Consider the following 20447-nt stretch of genomic DNA (forward strand, 5'->3'; position numbering starts at 1 on the left):
TTAAAATAAACTTCACTTTTTTGGATTTCCAGAAAATTTGGAAAGATAACAGAGGTCATGTATACCCCGTACTCAGTCTCTCCTATTATTATGAACTTCTCCACTAGTGTGGTACATTTGTTACAGCTGATGAACTGCTATTGATGCATCATTATCAACTAAAGTCCATACCTTATCCTAACGTCTGTTCCAAGATCCTGATCCCACATCACATTTAGTCGTCATGTTTCCTTAGGATCCTCTGCACTGTGACAGTTTCTCAGACTTTCCTGGTTTTTAATGACCTTCACAGTTTTGAAGTATACTGATCAGGTAGTTTGTAGAACTGTTCTCCATTGGGATTTGTCTGACCTTTTTTGCATGATTAGACAGGGGTTGTAGGTTTCTGAGAGGAAGACCCCAGAGGTCCAGCGCCCTTCTCCTCACATCGTGTCAGGGGTGCACACCACGCCGTGACTTATCCCTGTTGGTGTTGGTCTCGATCACGTGGCCAGCAAGGCTTTGACTTCTCCATCTGCCACAGTCAGGTTTCTCCACTGTTATTCTCCCCCCTGAGCCCCCCAACTTTCCACACTGTTTGGAAGGAAGTCACTTTGTGCAGCCCGCCCTTAAAGAAGTTATGTTCTACCCCCTTGAGAGCAGAGCATCTACATAAACTGTTTGGAATTCTTCTCCATGGGAGATTTGGCTCTTGTCTCCCATTTATTCATTTATTCAGTCTCATTTAATTATATTGGTGTGGACTCATGGATATTTATTTTGTGCTTTCAATTATAATGCAATACATACGACTTTAAGTCGTTGCTCAAATTCTGCCGTCTTTGGCCATGGGGAGCTCTTTCAGTTGGCTCCTGTGTCCTTTTGGCATACTCCCATCATTGTGAAGGTTGTTGTTATTATTATTTATTTATTGTGGGTTTTTTTTGTTTTGTTTTTGTTTTTAGTACTTCCGTCCTTTCAGCTTCTGCAAGCTTATCTTGCACGTTTCTTGCCCCAGTCCTGGAATCAGCCATCTCTCCAGAGAGCCCTGGTTCCCTTTATTGAGAATGAAACCAAGCTGTGGGCCCCAGGTGTGCTCACTGCTATTGGGATGTCAGACTCTGGGCCCTCTCAGCTGACAGAGCAAGGAAATACACATGTATATACTAACCTGTTTGTACACGCTTATCTGTAAATATTTCTGAATGTAACCATCTGTATCTGTATTGAGTTCATACTGAGGTCTTCCACGCTCATGCATTACCACGTTGCTCATTCTAGCCCCCTCCCCTTGCTTACCTGTAAGCTGCCACTGCAACACTGAAAAACCTTCTCCGTATCTGCCATCCACTTATGTAATTGTTCAACTCCAGCATTCACGTATAATGTCAGAATTGTTAACTCGTACTTACCTCCGTGTGATCAACTTTGTCAGCTGGAGTACACTGCTTCTGTGCAGGTTATTTTGCCTTTAATTTTACAGACTCCACTCATTCCTAAAGTTTTTTAGGTCAGCGCCTTCCCCCCTGCCCCCCTTCAGGGAGGTGGCTTCATACATTTGTCATACAGTTAGATTCTTTTATCACATTCTGCATTCCATCCTTGGATTCCCCTCATCTCTTTAATTTTTTAAAAAAATTTTTGCATACTTTAAGGCTCACTGTCTGTGCTGTAGTTCCTCAGGCTTCGACAAATGCTTTTTGTCTCATATTCACCATCACAGTATCATATAGAGTAGTTTCACTGCCCTAAAAAAATCCCCTACGCTTCATCAATTCCACCCTCCTCTTATTGTACCTGAACCCCTGGCAACCACTGATCTTTTTACTGTTTCTCTACTTTTGCCTTTTCTAGAATGTCACATAATTGGAATCACGTAATGTGTAGCTTTTTCGGAATGGCTTCTTAGTAATACGCATTTCAGATTCATTCATATTTTTGTGGCTTGATAATGAATTCCTTTTTATGCCAAATATTCTATTGTGTGAATGAACCAGAGTTTGTTTATCCATTCACCTAGTAAAGGGCATATTGGTTGCTTCTGATTTGGGGTTATTATGAGTAAAGCTGCAGTTCTTTGGTTTTGTTTGTTTGTTTTGTTTCGTGGCCATTGCGGGTTCCCCGTTGCCGAAGGCATCCATGCAGAAGCTGGGTGCTCACGGGTGGATGTGTGGGAGAGGGAATCAAGGATTGCATGGGGTCATTCGCAGAGAGCCCTCTCTGTGCTCGTCCAAGTTTGGAGATGTAGCCGTTAAGTCCCAGGCCCTTCACCACCCAGAACAGAGCTGCGCACGGGTCCCAGCCACATCGGACCCTTTCCATGAAAATCTGAGCGTTCTCTGATCACACTCCTGCGTGACTGTTCCCCAGTCAGTTTCTCACTTTGTTCCTCTGATTTTGGAAGGCTCTGCTCTGACCAACGGGGGACTAAACCTGCACAGCTCGGTGAAGAGGAAGCTGGAAGCAGAGAAGGACTACGTCTTTGACAAGAGGCTCAGGTACAGCGTCCGCCAGAACGAAAGCAACTGTCGCTTTCGGGACATTGTCGTGCGGAAGGAAGAGGGCTTCACACACATCCTGCTGTCCAGCCAGACCTCGGACAACAACGCGCTGACCCCTGAGGTGAGGGGGCAGAATGGGGGCTGGGTGTCACTCTGAGGCAGTCACAGTAGGGCGCTGGCTCTCTCTCTGTGCCCTTAGGAGCTGATGGAGACAGCCAACACTCGTGCAGACTTGACCGCGGGACCCAATTTCCTGATCACCTTACATACGTTATCCGTCTGATCTTCATGACCAGGAACCATATTATCCCATTTTGAAGATGAAGACCCCGGTAAACAGAGAGATTCAATAAACTGATTGTGGTCACAGAATTAGTCAGTATTAGCCCCAGAAACCAAGCATCGTATCTTGGGCTTTTCCAGTGAAACTGCATTATAATCAGTATATGTCAAATTTCTTTGCTTTAGATGGAATTATATTCACTCAGCTCGCTTATAGTTTTTTAATTGAGATGTAATTCACATACCATAAATTTTACCCTTTTAAAATGTACCATTCAGTGGTGTTTAGTATAGTCACAAGGTTGTGCAACCATCGGCACTAATTCCAGAACATTTCCATCACCCCCAAAGGAAACCCTGTGCCCATTAACAGTCACTCCATTCTCCTCTGGCCCAAGTCCCCAGCAACCACTAATCTCCCTTCTGTCTCTATGGATTTACCTATTCTGGACATTTCGTATGCATGGCATCCTACAGTACATGGTCTTCCATGACTGGCTTCTTTCACGCAGCACGGTGTTTTGGGGGTTTCTACACGTGGTAGCATGATCAGTGCTTCATTCCTCTTCCATGTGTGGATAGGCCACATTTTGTCCATTAGTTCTCCAGTTGAGGGACATTTGGATTGTCTCCACTTTGGGCTATCATGAAAAATAATGTTATGGACATTTGTGTATATGTTTTTGTGTGAACATATGTTTTCAGTTTTCTTGGATATATTCCTGGTTATGGAATTGCTGGGCCATATAGTAACTCCATATTTGACTTTTTGAGGAACTGCCAAACTATTTTTCCCAGTGGCTGGACCATTTTACATCCCCACCAGTGGTATGTGAAGGTCCCAATTACTCCATATCTTTGTCAGCACTTATTATTGTCTGTCTTTTCTGTTATAGCCGTTTTAGTGGAAGTGAGGTGCTGTCTCATTGTGGTTTTGATTTGCATTTTCCTAGTGACTGATGATGTTGGGCATCTTCTCAGGTGCCTCTTGGCCATTTGTCTACCTTCTTTGGAGAGATGTCTATTCAAATCCTTTGCCTAGTTTTAAAAATGGGATTTTTTTTTTTTTTATTGTTGAGTTTTGAGCATTCTCTATATGTTCTGGATACTAGACCCTTATCAGAGCTATGATACTTCCATTCTATGGGTTGTCTTTTTCCTTTCTAGATAGCAGTCTTTGATATACAATTTTAAAAATGTTGGTGAAATCCAATTTATCTTTTTCCTTTATTACATTTTAAAATGCTAATTCTACTTATGTCTTAGATGAATAGAACAGGGAAACAGGGAATGCTTAATGCAGTTAGGTAGACAACACCATTCAGAATATGGGATACTTAGTAGGGAGCAATGTAGAGATTGTTAGCGGTGCAAATGTAGGAAGACATGCATCTAAGCAGTCTTCTCCAGCTGGACTGACCTGGGCAGGGCGTAGAGTGATCAATGACAGAAATGACTATGGTGTGGCTAGTAGTGGCTCTTCAGGCTTTATATTTGCTATTTATCCCATTTCATCCCACCAGTACCCTTCTGATGTAGGATTATTATGATCCACCTCTTACAGAGGAGACAAGGTAGGCCTAGAGAACTGAACAGGCCTGGGGTCACAGAGCTTCAGGAGGGCAGGACCCTCACCACTTTCACCCATCCTTTTGTCCTGGCCCTCAGCCCAGTGCCTGGCCATTGAAGACAGTTCAGTGCAAACCCCCTTTTCCTGTCCCTTGATATCCCGCACTCCAGTGTCCACCGTAGCAATGCAGACCTGGAGGGTGAACCCCAGGGGTGTGTTTTCTTTTAGGTGGGACACAGTCAAGGAGTGGCTGCCCAGCCAGATGGAGATGGCTAAGTGGCCTGGCACTGCCCAGTATGTCCAGCGCACTCAGGGTGGCCCCTGAAGTGGGTGGAGTGGGAGGTGCTGTGTCCTTGAACTTGCAATCACGTGTCTTGTCATTATGATTTACATAGACTGTGGCTCTTTTTCGGGATTTTGGGGTAACAGTCAGGAATGCTTGTCAACCTGTGAGGGAAGAGAGCGGCTCAAGCCTGTGGAGTTAGGGGGGCTGCTGGTTGCTCGTTGCCCTTCTTCTACGCATGGTATTTTGGGGGTCTCTCCCCACTCCACCTTCAGCAGAACCACCTCAGCGTTCTCTGCTGTGTAGACCTCTGCAGTAGGACTGAGTCCTCTGTAGGACTCAGAGTCTGGGGTCTGTGGTTTACCCCAAAGGCTGCCCTTCACATGTTTATACACCTGGAAGCCTTGTTATTTTAAGCTCATCATGAAACATTCACACGAGACCGATTCTGCTTAGATTTTTTTTCTACTTCAGTACTTTTTTTTTTTTTTTTTTGTGGTTCGCGGGCCTCTCACTGCCGTGGCCTCTCCCGCTGCGGAGCACAGGCTCCGGACGCGCAGGCTCAGCGGCCATGGCTCACGGGCCCAGCCACTCCGCGGCATGTGGGATCCTCCCGGACCGGGGCACGAACCCGTGTCCCCTGCATCGGCGGGCGGACTCTCAACCACTGCGCCACCAGGGAAGCCCTCACTTCACTACTTTTAAAAAGGGTGCTTGGGACTTCCCTGGTGGCGCAGTGGTTAAGAATCCGCCTGCCAGTGCAGGGGACATGGGTTCCAGCCCTGGTCCAGGAAGACCCCACATGCCGCGGAGCAACTAAGCCCATGCGCCACAACTACTGAGCCTGTGCTCTAGAGCCTGCGAGCCACAACTACTGAGCCCACGCGCCACAACTACTGAAGCCCGTGCGCCTAGAGCCCGTGCTCCGCAACAAGAGACGCCACTGCAATGAGAAGCCCACGCTCCGCAACAAAGAGTAGACCCCGCTCGCTGCAACTAGAGAAAGCCCACGCACAGCAACAAAGATCCAGCGCAGCCAAAAATAAATAAATAAATAAGTTTATTATTTTTTTAAAAAAAAGCGTGCTTGAAAAAGGCGCAGTATTTTCCTCTGATAGACCGAATAAATGAGAAGTCTCCCAGCTCATTCTGTCTCTTTGGAGCAGCTCTGTGTACTAACTGTTGCCTTCTCATCACAGGAACGTGTGGCATTCAAGTGATTTAAGGTGCCCGGGTTCTCACCTCCTGAGCCACGGGCTTGGTTAATTAGGGGGTTCACTCCTAACTGGTGTCTGTCAGAACAGAAGGAAGACAGAGACAGTCATTGATCGGGTGTTTTCAGCTCTCTCAGCAACCAAAGTGGATTGACTCTATGGATAAATTGGCTAACTGGGTAAAGTAGCCCCGAAATGAAGGTCCTGTTGAAATGAGGAGGTGGTGTTAGGGAGGGATACAGGGCGCAGGAGCCTAGCAGACCAGGTTTGAACCCTCCTTCCACTAATTTACCTCTTCTGTTACCTTGGGATTACTTTCCTTCTCTGAGCATTCTCATTTACAGAAATTATACAGTATCTTCCCTGTGGGATTAGAGATAATATCTGCAAAAGAGGCTCTCAGAGTCCCTGGCACCTAGGAGGTATTCAGTGAATGTTCCTATCATTGTTAAGATGAAACGGAGGTGACTTAACAGCCACCAGCAGGCCCAGCCCTGCTCATTCATGGAGGGACTGGAAGGAGGCCTCCTTCATGGTCGTAACTGAATTCTTTTTCTAGTTGTATATGTGACATTGGCTGGATCGGCCTCATGGGCAGAAATTCACACATTACTGGGTGTATTAACTAGATTCTGAGGCTAGCAGGTGTGTTGTAATATTTCTCCTGTCTGAAATATAGCAAAGAGCCAGGAAAATAATGAAAATGCCCCTTAAGGAAAGAGCCAGAAAAAATAGATTGTTGAGAGTCTTGGTGATTAAAAGCTCATTCACTTTCCCATTAGGAGAGGACCTCAGGCCCTCACTCTGTTCCTGGTTTTCTTGGTGGCTCCCAGCCTCGGCAGACAGACCACCACCCTCCACAGGGGCACACCTCACACCCTCTTGATCATACCTGCTATATCCACACCGTCTGCAAGCCAGTTAATTCTTAAATAGCTCTCGTATGTTTCCTTCTGTTTCCATCACAACCATGAGAGTCCACACTACTAGCTATTTTGTCTACACTGTTGTAATAACCTACTAACAAGTCTGCCCACTGTCACGTTTCCTGCCCTGTCATCCGTTCTTCAGAAGGCAGAGTGATCTGTTAGAAATGCAAATACGATCAAGTCACACCCCCCCCACACACACACACATGCACTTCAAAGACATCAGTGGCTCCTGATGGTTCTTGATAAGAATCAAAACCCTTAACTAATGTTGCTGGCGAGGCTGGTGCTTCTCACCCTCCAGCCTCATCTCACATCACGTGGCTAGCAAGTGCAGAGCAGGGGCAGTGAATCTCAAGAAAGGATTTGGGACTTCCACTCTCCGCTCCCGCTGCACTCTAGTCACCCTGGCTTTCTTTCATGCTCACACCTGCCCCAGGGCCTTGTACGTACATGCCTGTCTTTCTGACTGTCCTTCTGAAGGAAGGTACAAGCCTTCCTTCCCTCCTGGCTTAGCTGAACCTTGCTGTTCCTAAGTATCTCAGCTTAGCCACTGCTTCCACAGGGAAGTCTTCCCTCCCCTCCTGGACCAGGTTATGTCTGTCTCTCATGGCCTCTGCACTCTCCCTCCTGGGACACATCCCAGTTGTCATTGTATGTGTAGCTGTGTGGTAATTTGTGAAATGTCTTATTGCCTCCATTAGACTCTAAACTTCTTGAGGAGGTAAACACTGTACCATTCACTCAGTCCAACAAACATTTATTAAATTCTGTTACATGCACAGTTTCCTGGTGTTATAGGGCTAAACAGATGAGTAGAATACTATTTTATTGAAGCTCTTTTTTTTTTTTTTTGGCTCTGTTGGGTCTTCGTTGCTGTGCACGGGCTTTCTCTAGCTGTGGTGAGCGGGGTCTACTCTTCGTTGTTTGTGGGCTTCTCATCACGGTGGTTTCTCTTGCTGCGGAGCATGGGCTCTAGGTGCACGGGCTTCAGTAGTTGCAGCATGTGGGCTCCATAGTTGCGGCGTGCAGGTTCAGTAGTTGTGGCACCTGGGCTCAGTAGTTGTGGCATGTGGGCTCAGTAGTTGTAGCTCGCAGGCTCTAGAGCACAGGCTCAGTAGTTGTGGCGCATGGGCTTAGTTGCTCCGTGGCATGTGGGATCTTCCCGGACCAGGGATCGAACCCATGTCACCTCGGTTGGCAGGCGGATTCTTAACCACTGAGCCACCAGGGAAGTCCTTATTTAAACTCTTAAGGGATGGTATTAGTTATATTACCACATAACACATTGCCCTAAACTTAGCATCTTAAAACAACAAGTACAGTCTGTGAGGGTCAAGCATTCTGGCTTGGCTTAGCTAGGTGCTTCTGCCTCAGAGTCTCCCACAAGGCTGCAGTTGAGGTGTTGGCTGCAGCTGCGGTCTCACATGAAGGCTCGTTGGGGAAGGCTCCACTTTCAGCCTCCTCCAGCTGGCTGCTGGCAGGTCCCAGGTCCTCACTGGCCAGAGACATCAGTTCCCTGTCATTGGCTACTCCCCATGGACTATGGCATAGCCTCTCCATAGGGCTACTCACAGCATGGCAGCCTGCATCCCCTGGACCGAGAGCTCCAAGAAAGAGGTTTAGCAAAAGAGGACGGCCGAGGGAATTCCCAGGTGGTCCAGTGGTTAGGACTTGGCGCTTTCACTGCCAGGGCTCGGGTTCAATCCTTGGTTGGGGAACTAAGATCCCGCAAGCCTCGCAGTGCAGCCAGAAAAAAAAAAAAGAGGACAGCCAAGACAAGCTATCGTCATCTTGTATCTTAGTCTCCTCTTGAAAGGGGCATCCCATCACTTTACCATATTCTCTCGGTTAGAAGTGGGTCACTAGGTCCTGTCTGTACTCGAGGGGAGGGGATTGCACACAAGTGTGAATACCAGCGGCCTTAGAGGCTGCCTGTCACAGGGGTTTAAATCAGGAAGGAGGCAGGAGAAAGTAAGGAGACACACGTTCTACCAGGGAGTTTGTAGAAGTGTCAGAGCAGGGATTTAAAGTGCTTGGGGTGTCAGGGGAAGGAGGGGGTGGCATTTTGTCTGGGTAATTTGGGAAGGCCTTTGTGAGGGTGGTCACAGTTGAGACGGGCCCTGGGTGACTGGGTTCAGGAAGTAAAGATGAAGGAGAGAGAGGGACCCTGGTCTGCTCCCTTTTTATATCCTTTTTTTTTTTTTTTTTTTTGGCTCTGTTGGGTCTTCGTTGCTGTGCACGGGCTTTCTCTAGCTGTGGTGAGCGGGGTCTACTCTTCGTTGTTTGTGGGCTTCTCATCACGGTGGTTTCTCTTGCTGCGGAGCATGGGCTCTAGGTGCACGGGCTTCAGTAGTTGCAGCATGTGGGCTCCATAGTTGCGGCGTGCAGGTTCAGTAGTTGTGGCACCTGGGCTCAGTAGTTGTGGCATGTGGGCTCAGTAGTTGTAGCTCGCAGGCTCTAGAGCACAGGCTCAGTAGTTGTGGCGCATGGGCTTAGTTGCTCCGTGGCATGTGGGATCTTCCCCGGACCAGGGTCGAACCCATGTCACCTCGGTTGGCAGGCGGATTCTTAACCACTGAGCCACCAGGGAAGTCCTTATTTAAACTCTTAAGGGATGGTATTAGTTATATTACCACATAACACATTGCCCTAAACTTAGCATCTTAAAACAACAAGTACAGTCTGTGAGGGTCAAGCATTCTGACCTCGGTTGGCAGGCGGATTCTTAACCACTGAGCCACCAGGGAAGTCCTTATTTAAACTCTTAAGGGATGGTATTAGTTATATTACCACATAACACATTGCCCTAAACTTAGCATCTTAAAACAACAAGTACAGTCTGTGAGGGTCAAGCATTCTGGCTTGGCTTAGCTAGGTGCTTCTGCCTCAGAGTCTCCCACAAGGCTGCAGTTGAGGTGTTGGCTGCAGCTGCGGTCTCACATGAAGGCTCGTTGGGGAAGGCTCCACTTTCAGCCTCCTCCAGCTGGCTGCTGGCAGGTCCCAGGTCCTCACTGGCCAGAGACATCAGTTCCCTGTCATTGGCTACTCCCCATGGACTATGGCATAGCCTCTCCATAGGGCTACTCACAGCATGGCAGCCTGCATCCCCTGGACCGAGAGCTCCAAGAAAGAGGTTTAGCAAAAGAGGACGGCCGAGGGAATTCCCAGGTGGTCCAGTGGTTAGGACTTGGCGCTTTCACTGCCAGGGCTCGGGTTCAATCCTTGGTTGGGGAACTAAGATCCCGCAAGCCTCGCAGTGCAGCCAGAAAAAAAAAAAAGAGGACAGCCAAGACAAGCTATCGTCATCTTGTATCTTAGTCTCCTCTTGAAAGGGGCATCCCATCACTTTACCATATTCTCTCGGTTAGAAGTGGGTCACTAGGTCCTGTCTGTACTCGAGGGGAGGGGATTGCACACAAGTGTGAATACCAGCGGCCTTAGAGGCTGCCTGTCACAGGGGTTTAAATCAGGAAGGAGGCAGGAGAAAGTAAGGAGACACACGTTCTACCAGGGAGTTTGTAGAAGTGTCAGAGCAGGGATTTAAAGTGCTTGGGGTGTCAGGGGAAGGAGGGGGTGGCATTTTGTCTGGGTAATTTGGGAAGGCCTTTGTGAGGGTGGTCACAGTTGAGACGGGCCCTGGGTGACTGGGTTCAGGAAGTAAAGATGAAGGAGAGAGAGGGACCCTGGTCTGCTCCCTTTTTATATCCTTTTTTTTTTTTTTTTTTTGCGGTCCGCGGGCCTCTCACTGTTGTGGCCTCTCCCGTTGTGGAGCACAGGCTCTGGACGCTCAGGCTCAGCGGCCATGGCTCACGGGCCCAGCCGCTCCACGGTACGTGGGATCCTCCCGGACCGGGGCACGAACCCGCGTCCCCTGCATCGGCAGGCGGACTCTCAACCACTGTGCCACCAGGGAAGCCCTATACCCACTTTTAATGGATTTGGTCATCTGCTTCCAACCCGTGGCAGATCGAAAGGTAGAAATGGCAGGGAGGAGCATGCTTTCTCTAGCAGACACTCACACAGGAGCAGGTAGTGGCTGGCAAGCGCAGAGCAGGGGCAGTGAATCTCCAGAACGGACCTGGGACTTCCAAAGGCACCACGGTCTGGCACCTTTTGTCGCAGAAGCATGCGCTGGGAGCCTCTGAGGGGACTGCTCCTTTACAGGCTATAGCACTTGCCGTGGAGCGGTAGTTACACGTGTGCCGTGTGTTCTGTTTAAGAAGGCAAAGGAGTGTGTAATAATTTTAGAACCTTTTACTCTAAACACACCACTTACATTATAAAATTGGTGGTGGGATGGGGCGTGGTCCTTCGAGAAGGTGGCGCCTTAGCCATCAGTCCAAATTGGATTATCAACACGAGAAATTTTTAAAATTAAAAATGTAAGTATGTACTTTCGTTGTATGAACAAAACACAAAGCCACTTTCCACTTAATTCGTAGAGGAGGCAGCCGCCGTGTTTGATTTTGTTTTTACTAATTGACAAGTACGTGTGCCCTCGCGTGGAGCGTCACACGCAGAAGTGCAGCTCATGTCTTCAGAGCAGGGTTTTCTTTGCCTCTCGGAGAAATAGAGTTCATCTCTAGGTGAGAGTGTGTCTATTTCTGGAGTCAGATGGATTAAAGGACCCGCATGATAGTGGCCTGTTAGCTTTTCGGATGTTCCAAGTGAGTATCTGTGGCTTATCCCCTGTTAAGAGCGGAAAATATTTCTCCCATCCTCCTCACAGAGCTCAGACCCCGAGAGTCGTGATTCAGATTGACGTCTAGGCCTGGGTTTTTTTCCACTAAGACTCATCCATTTATTTAAGTCATCCTACAGTGTGCAGTTGTGGACAGAGAAGGGACGTAGGGGTGAGATTCGCATCCTGGTTCTGCCTCTTACTGGTGACCTTGAACCACTTACTTCGCTTCTCGGAGTCTTCCTTGCTTCATCTGCAACATTGGGATACCATTCCCTACCTTACAGGAATTTTGTTTGGAGTAAAATGTTACGTGGAAGTTAACAGATGCAATCCCTGACCCCTCTAAAGTGCTTGATTAAGCGGGGCGGCGGGGCTGTGTGTCATTTAAAGTACAGTTTAATAAACAATGCTCTCGGGCCTCCCTGGTGGCGCAGTGGTTGAGAGTCCGCCTGCCGATGCAGGGGATACGGGTTCGTGCCCCGGTCCGGGAGGATCCCACGTGCCGCGGAGCCATGGCCGCTGAGCTTGCGCGTCCGGCAAGGGGAGAGGCCACGACAGTGAGAGGCCCACGTATCGCCAAAAAAAACCCAACAACAACAAAAAAACAATGCTCTCATAAAATTTCCCCACTATACCCTGTGATTCTGCCTTTTGAATAATTAATAACAATCCTTTAAAAGCCTGTTCCTTTACTGTCTCTCCTGTTGGACTGTCAGCTCCACTCAGGCAAGTAAATGCCTTGTTTTTTCTTACCGGGCACTTTTTGCACTTATTTTTCCGGCTTCCCTAACTTCTGTTGGATTGAGTGATGGAGCTTTCTTTATTTTGCCCCTCCCCTGCAGCCATTCGTTGTAATTCACATACTTTTGAGAAGTTTTCCTTAAGCTATGTACACGGAGCCTAAACGTGATCATGACCCTTTGCACCACTCCCAGACGCATAACCTCGGCACGCCCTAACTCTCGTCATCTAACCCAATGTTATTGCCTATGGCTATAGTTCTACCTTGTGCAAAACCCCAGCCTCCAATTAGCCACTCTCAGTATGAGGATTTTTACAGTCAATTCTTTTGTTTTGTTTTGTTTGCGGTACGCGGGCCTCCCACTGCTGTGGCCTCTCCCGCTGTGGAGCACAGGCTCCGGACGCGCAGGCTCAGCGGCCATGGCTCACGGGCCCAGCCGCTCCTCAGCATGTGGGATCTTCCTGGACCGGGGCACGAACCCGTGTCCCCTGCATCGGCAGGCGGACTCTCAACCACTGCGCCACCAGGGAAGCCCTACAGTCAATTCTTGTGTTGATTTACTAACACATTCTCCACTTTCTGTGCCGGTTGCTATTCCTTATATGTCAGTTTTTCTTTCTGAACATGGTTTTCTTCTTCTTGAAGTGCATCCTTTTTTAGTTCTTTCAGTGAGGGCCTAAGGGTGGCAGACATTCTTTTAACTGAAAATGCCTACTCTTTACCCTTGCCTTTGAATGATGGTTTAGCTGGATACAGAATACGTGTTTAATGGTTATTTTCCTCAGCACCTGGAAAACGTTATGGGTCTGTTGCCAAAGCCCACTTCCTACGTGCCACCTGTGAGCCACGTGAGCATCTTAGTGGAGTTTAGGGTAAGGAAGTGTGTAATTAAACCGGGCCTTCTAGTGATGGCTAATATACCTCACCTGGGCTGTGCACAGGAATATTTTTGCACCCCTCGGAAAGGGCTAAACAAGCGAACACTGGGGGAAGATCTGCAGAGATTTACCAGGGCTTAGATGGCTCCACGCCAGGCTTCTGAGTCTGCAGCCAGTGACCCCACTGGCACCTCCTTAGCGCTCTGTGCTGCTTCCTGGATGGTGCAGGGTGTCTGGTTTGGCGTTTCATTGCTTGGTCTGGATGTGGCGTCTGTTCAGGGGAGGATCCCTGTGCAGGCCGAGTAGACTGACTGGCCTCTGCACCCAGGGGTCGGCATAGGTCTGAAGGCCCCTGGTTTACAAATGGACACTCACCCCGGCAAATCCGTCTCTGCCCACAGATCATGAAGGAGGTGCGGCGCGCGCTCTGCAACGCGGCCACGGACGACAGCAAACTGCTGCTGCTTAGCGCCGTGGGCAGCGTGTTCTGCAGTGGCCTGGATTACTCCTACCTAATTGGCCGGTTGTCCAGTGACCGGAGGAAGGAGAGCACCCGGATTGCAGAGGCCATCAGGTGAGCCCTGCTCATGTTCGAACACTTGGGGACCTGCCTCGGGCTGCCACGTTTACCACTGAAAAATACAGGCTGCTCAGGGACTTCCCTGGTGGTCCAGTGGTTAAGACTCCACGCTTCCATGGCTGGGGGCACGGGTTCCATCCCTAGTTGGGCAACTAAGATCCCACATGCTGCGCGGTGCAGCCAAAAAAATTAATAATAAAAAAAATACAGACTGCTCGGTTAAATTGGAATTTCAAACAATGAAACATTTCCTAAAGCATAGGTATATCCCAACCCAATGCAGTACGTGGGATATACATATACTAAAAAAATTATTTGATGTTTATCTGAAATTCAGATTTTAATTGGGCATCCAGTGTTTTCCTGCCAAAATTAGGGATGCTTTTACACTCTAGTTTATATCCCACTTTATTCTTTTGATCAAAAAGAGATTTTATTTCTTTATACTAAGCCCAGTGTCTGGTAATGCCCAAGTATTATACACGCTACTCCCACCCTCTGCCTGATGGTGAAATCTTTGTTTTTCTGGGGGTCCCTGCCTCCTGGAGCTGACGTGGCTCAGCCCTGGGGGGGAGGATGGATGTGGGGAGCTGTGTATATGCAGATCCAGTGGGGTGGGGAATGTTTCCCCCACTGTCTTATTGCCTTTGGGGCAAAAAGTGGGATCCTCGGGGTGACATCCAATCCCAAAGATCAGTGTCTCCTCTGGGACACTGAAGGGTAGTTATTTCCCCATTCTTTATGCATTTGTCAAAAGCAAGTGATAGTGATTTCCAGCAAGGTTGTCACGGGTCCTCCATCCTGGGAAGGGCACATATGCCCACTGCTGCATCTTATGTGGTCCTCAGACGAGCCACGGTTCAGTGACGCCTCCTGGTCCCTTGAAAAGGAGCAGTTACTCTGCGTGGAGTCGTGGAGCCTCAGGCTGCGTGTCAGGGATTTTCTGTGGCCTCCAGTCTCACTGGGCTCTGGCAGCGTCTCCCGGAAGCTGATTCCCACAGGCAAGGGAGGCTTCCAGGGGATGCAGAGCCTCCAAGAGGTGACACAGGGACGCCTGCACATGTGGGGTTCCGAGTCCCTCTTTAGGGGGAAGCATCCCCTAGAATCTCTGCTCTAAAACCCCTGTGCACTTCCTGTGGCAGAATTCTTGCTGGAAGAGACGTGGGCTACCTGAAGGCAGTTATTAGAAAAGGCGTCGTGGTTTCAGGCTGCTCTCCAGCTGCCCACGTGCGGATAGCCCAGCCGTGTACACGGCGGTTTGTTCTTTGCTCCACTCGGCTGTGTCCTTTCACAGGCACCTTGTCACATAGTGAGGGGACCAGCAGGGTCCCCCATAAGCGTCCCTCCTCATTTATGGGACTATCAGAGATGGGGCGCCTACCTCTGTGGCCTGAGGAAAGTCGTGGCTGTAGCCTTCACCTGGTTTACGAATTTCACTGGTGGCGTTAGCTGGAGTCCCAAACTGGAGGAGGTGCTGAACGCAGGACCTCATCTCTGGAGAAACGCAGTCAGGGGAGCCCAGACAGTTGCCGTCTCCTCAGGAAGGAGAGTTTCTCTTAGGCAGAGCAAAGGGAAAGGCGGCAGAGGAAGCGGGGTTTCCTAGTTCGTGGGCTGGCAGGGACCCAGGGAGACGGAGTGGGGGTGTCCCCTGGGCCACCAGTTCTCAGCCCAGTGAGCTTTTCCAAAACCCAGCTGCTCGGCCGTCCCTCCAGGAGCTTCTGAGTTAATGTGTGTGAGGTGGGGGTTTTAAAGTTCCCTGGGTGCTTCTAATACGAAGACAGGGTTGAGAACCCCCGCCCCGTAGTAACCAAGAGGCTTCTGCACTTTGACTGAGCACGCCAGAAGTTTCAGGAACACAGTGCAGAGAAACCTTCCCCAGAGACTGTTCTGTAGCTTTCCAGAGCAGCATCGTGAGCGAAGGGCTCTGTCAATAAATGAGTTCTGTCCCCACTCCTGCGCATTTTCCAGGCACGTTAACGTATTTACTGTCTGAGCAGTCTCTTGTGAAAGAGCTTCGTTCACAATCTGGCATGGCTGAGACATATTTTGGCCACAGGACCTTATCACCTGCGGGCATCCCTTGCAATTCTCCCGGCACACGCATGCGCTCGGCTGGGCCACGCAGCCACAGTACCCCCAGCAGCGCTCCCTTCCCATCCTCAAAGTTTCGTAAGGAAGACATGCGCGCAACATGGCCCGGGAAGCTGTGTTGCCTCTGCAGATGTTCGCTGAATGGACTGGCAGATGTGGGAAGAGCTCAGATGACTCATTCCGAAGACGCCTCTATCCAGGATCCAAGCAAAGCTGTCCGCCCAATCAGGGAGAGGCTGCCCTCACCTGAACTCCTCACAGGGGATGTGGTGGCCTGCTGGCAGGCTGCTGGGGCAAAGAGGAATCAGATAACTGGTGTGCAATACTTGACCCATGCCTGGCCCAGAATGAGTACTTATAGAATAAGTGTAAGGAATTATTTTCATTGTTACTCGTGTTACTTCCAGCCACAAGTTCTAGCTAAGCCTGGGTTTGACTATGGAGTGGGCTTCTGGGGGCGGCCCAGGATGGTTGTCACCGTGTGTACCTGGTGCTCACGGGCCCCGTCCCGGCTGCCTTGGCTCTGAACTTTGGCAATGGGAGGGCTGCACACTGTACGGCTCCGGTTAAAGGGACTGGATAACGGGGTCACAGTTGCCAAGTGCTCCAGGTGAAATCCAGACATCCCCGTGTGCAGAATTTTGCTGAGTCTCCTTCAGGCCAGGTGAGCAGATTACAGATGACTGAGAATGGAATGAAAGCTGTGTCCACCCTCCCTAGCCGATGTGCCGACCGTGATAACAGTGGCCTGTGTGCCAGGCAGTGTGCTGGTGCCTCTGGTGGACCATCGCATTTAATTCTTGTGGACACCCCACTGGCTTTCCCATTTTCCAAGAAGTAAAATGAGGCTCCAGAGACTGGGTAACTTGTCCGAGGTCTCCCCACTAGTGACGGGCGGTGTTGAGACTTGACCCCAAGTCTTTCAGACCCCGAAGTTCCTGCTCCTTCTGCCATATCAGCCCGGGAGGGAGAAGCGAGGGCTGGTGTCAGCCTGAGGCACTCTGACGCGGGGGGAAGACGGCCAGCCATCTCCCCAGCGCAGCCCCACCACGCAGACCAGCATCAGCTCTCTGAACGGCAGTGTCTGTAATGCAATATCCTGTGTGTTGTCTGGCTCCCACATCCGGCGGGCCCTCGCGATAGAGGTCTACTGCTTGAGGTGAGAGGAAAAGGATGGGGAGAGCAGTCTGTGCATCACATTTTTATATCAAGGAAATGAATTCATGAGGCTGCTGGACTGAAACAGGGGAGCTTGGGGGTGGAGGGTCGGAGCTGAGCACACCTGGGCCCCTTAGCCCTCCTCGGGGGTCCTTGGTGTCCCTGCACAGAGCTCAGGTTGGAAACAATAGCATGAAAGTCTCTGAGTCTGGAAGGGGAAGCTTCTGGAAAGTCATGAGGGCCCAGGTGAATTCTGGAAGAACTGTCGTGTGGATGGTGAAGCAGAGCCAATAGGAGTATCGGAGGCGCCCACATAAGGGCCTCGGCAGGGAGGCGCCTTTATAGGGATGGACCCTCTTCATTGAGAATATTCAACAGAGGCCATGATGCGTCCTCGGGAGGCTGTGGAGGGGATTCTGCACAAGTGGAAGATTGGGCTCCATGCCTCTTTTTTTTTTTTTTTTTTTTTAACATCTTTATTGGAGTGTAATTGCTTTACAGTGGTGTGTTAGTTTCTGCTTTATAACAAAGTGAATCAGTTATACATATGCATATGTTCCCATATCTCTTCCCTCTTGCGTCTCCCTCCCTCCCACCCTCCCTATCCCACCCCTCCAGGCGGTCAGAAAGCACCGAGCTGATCTCCCTGTGCTATGCGGCTGCTTCCCACTAGCTATCTATTTTACGTTTGGTAGTGTATATATGTCCATGCCTCTCTGTCACTTTGTCACAGCTTACCCTTTCCCCTCCCCGGGTCCTCAAGTTCATTCTCTAGTAGGTCTGTGTCTTTATTCCCGTCTTACCCCTAGGTTCTTCATGACATTTTTTTTTCCCTTAGATGCCATATATATGTGTTAGCATATGGTATTTGTCTCTCTCTTTCTGACTTACTTCACTCTGTATGACAGACTCTAGGTCCATCTACCTCACTACAAATAACTCAGTTTCGTTTCTTTTTATGGCTGAGTAATATTCCATTGTATATATGTGCCACATCTTCTTTATCCATTCATCCGATGATGGACACTTAGGTTGTTTCCATCTCCTGGCTATTGTAAATAGAGCTGCAATGAACATTTTGGTACATGACTCTTTTTGAATTATGGTTTTCTCAGGGTATATGCTCAGTAGTGGGATTGCTGGGTCATATAGTAGTTCTATTTGTAGTTTTTTAAGGAACCTCCATACTGTTCTCCATAGTGGCTGTACCAATTCACATTCCCACCAGCAGTGCAAGAGTGTTCCCTTTTCTCCACACCCTCTCCAGCATTTATTGTTTCTAGACTTTTTGATGATGGCCATTCTGACCGGTATGAGGTGATACCTCATTGTAGTTTTGATTTGCATTTCTCTAATGATTAATGATGTTGAGCATTCTTTCATGTGTTTGTTGGCAGTCTGTATATCTTCTTTGGAGAAATGTCTGTTTAGGTCTTCTGTCCATTTTTGGATTGGGTTGTTTGTTTTTTTGTTATTGAGCTGCATGAGCTGCTTGTAAATTTTGGAGATGAATCCTTTGTCAGTTGCTTCATTTGCAAATATTTTCTCCCATTCTGAGTGTTGTCTTTTGGTCTTGTTTCTGGTTTCCTTTGCTGTGCAAAAGCTTTGAAGTTTCATTAGGTCCCATTAGTTTATTTTTGTTTTTATTTCCATTTCTCTAGGAAGTGGGTCAAAAAGGATCTTGCTGTGATTTATGTCATAGAGTGTTCTGCCTATGTTTTCCTCTAAGAGTTTGAGAGTTTCTGGCCTTACATTTAGGTCTTTAATCCATTTTGAGCTTATTTTTGTGTATGGTGTTAGGGAGTGTTCTAATCTCATACTTTTACATGTACCTGTCCAGTTTTCCCAGCACCACTTATTGAAGAGGCTGTCCTTTCTCCACTGTACATTCCTGCCTCCTTTTTCAAAGACAAGGTGACCATATGTGCGTGGGTTTATCCTGGGCTTTCTGTCCTGTTGCATTGATCTATATTTCTGTTTTTGTGTCAGTACCATACTGTCTTGATTCCTGTAGCTTTGTAGTGTAGTCTGAAGCCAGGGAGCCTGATTCCTCCAGCTCCATTTTTCGTTCTCAAGATTGCTTTGGCTGTTCAGGGTCTTTTGTGTTTCCATACAAATTGTGAAAGTTTTTGTTCTATTTCTGTGAAAAATGCCAGTGGTAGTTTGATAGGGATTGCATTGAATCTGTAGCTTGCTTTGGGTAGTAGAGTCATTTTCACAATGTTGATTCTTCCAATCCAAGAACATGGTATATCTCTCCATCTGTTTGTATCATCTTTAATTGCTTTCATCAGTGTCTTATAATTTTCTGCATACAGGTCTTTTGTCTCCTTAGGTAGGTTTATTCCTAGGTATTTTATTCTTCTTGTTGCAATGGTCAATGAGAGTGTTTCTTGATTTCACTTTCAAATTTTTCATCATTAGTGTATAGGAATGCCAGAGATTTCTGTGCATTAATTTTGTATCGTGCTACTTTACCAAATTCATTGTTTAGCTCTAGTAGCTTTCTGGTAGCGTCTTTAGGATTCTCTATGTATAGAATCATGTCATCTGCAAACAGTGACAGCTTTGCTTCTTCTTTTCCAATTTGGATTCCTTTTATTTCTTTTTCTTCTCTGATTGCTGTGGCTAAAACTTCCAAAACTATGTTGAATAAGAGTGGTGAGAGTGGGCAACCTTGTCTTGTTCCTGATCTTAGTGGAAATGCTTTCAGTTTTTCACCATTGAGGACACTGTTGGCTGTGGGTTTGTCATATGGCTCCGTGCCTCTTAAAGTCCTTCCCAACGCTGAGATCCAAGATCCTGGAATCGTATGAGGGGATTTAGGAGTAGAACATCTGTTAAGAATACCCAAACCCTGTGGTTCCAAGGACCCTACAAGGAAGCCCCACATCTCCTGCAGACTCCAAATTGCATTTGAAAAAGCACTTGTTAAAACCAGTGACTGAAGCCATGAAGTTAGAAAGTCAAGCCAGGAGATTGGCCACTGGAAAACCGGGACTCAGAAGGCCGTGGTGCCAGGTCTCCCTCTGGGTAGCAGTATCCTTCTGGGATCAGCCACAGTGGGGCAGCAGTGACTGAGATACCTCACAGAGAATCTACTCACAGAATCACACGGATGTCAGGAAATCTGACGTCTCAAGCCTGGGCGTGTACTTTCATGACAACATGTAGGTCCTAAGATACCTCCTACCCCAGTGGAGTATTAAGCAGTCTTCTCACAGTTCAATCTGATCCCAGTGTATCACTGTGATACTCACATCTTTTGATAAGAATTCGGGGGGAATAGTATCAACTGAGAAGGGATGAATCAGCTCGACATTTGTATTAGTTAAGTATTAGCTGCTGTAACAAAAGAACCCCAAATGTATATAACAGCTCAGCTGTGATAGAAATTTACCTCACATATATGTGAACCCAGAACAGGAGTTACTGATCAGCCCATGACTATCCTCCAAGTGGTGACTCAGGAACTCAAACTCCTTCCGTCTTGTGGCTCAACAAAGGTCTTCCAAGATTGCCAAGCTTGTCAAGATGAGAGGGCTTGTGGCGG

General features: G+C 48.3%; 1 protein-coding gene across 1 annotated transcript in view; it reads left to right on the forward strand.

Annotated features, from left to right (window-relative positions):
- Positions 1-20447, forward strand: part of CDYL2 (chromodomain Y like 2) — a 191381-nt gene that overhangs the window by 163238 nt on the left and 7696 nt on the right. Inside the window, exons 3-4 of the mRNA XM_007452548.1 lie at positions 2384-2601; positions 13467-13639. Of these exons, the coding sequence (XP_007452610.1) occupies positions 2384-2601; positions 13467-13639 (391 nt within the window). The remainder of the gene's footprint in view (positions 1-2383; positions 2602-13466; positions 13640-20447) is intronic.

Source organism: Lipotes vexillifer, unplaced genomic scaffold, assembly GCF_000442215.2.
Source record: "Lipotes vexillifer unplaced genomic scaffold, Lipotes_vexillifer_v1.1 scaffold443, whole genome shotgun sequence".
Lineage (NCBI taxonomy): Eukaryota > Metazoa > Chordata > Mammalia > Artiodactyla > Lipotidae > Lipotes > Lipotes vexillifer.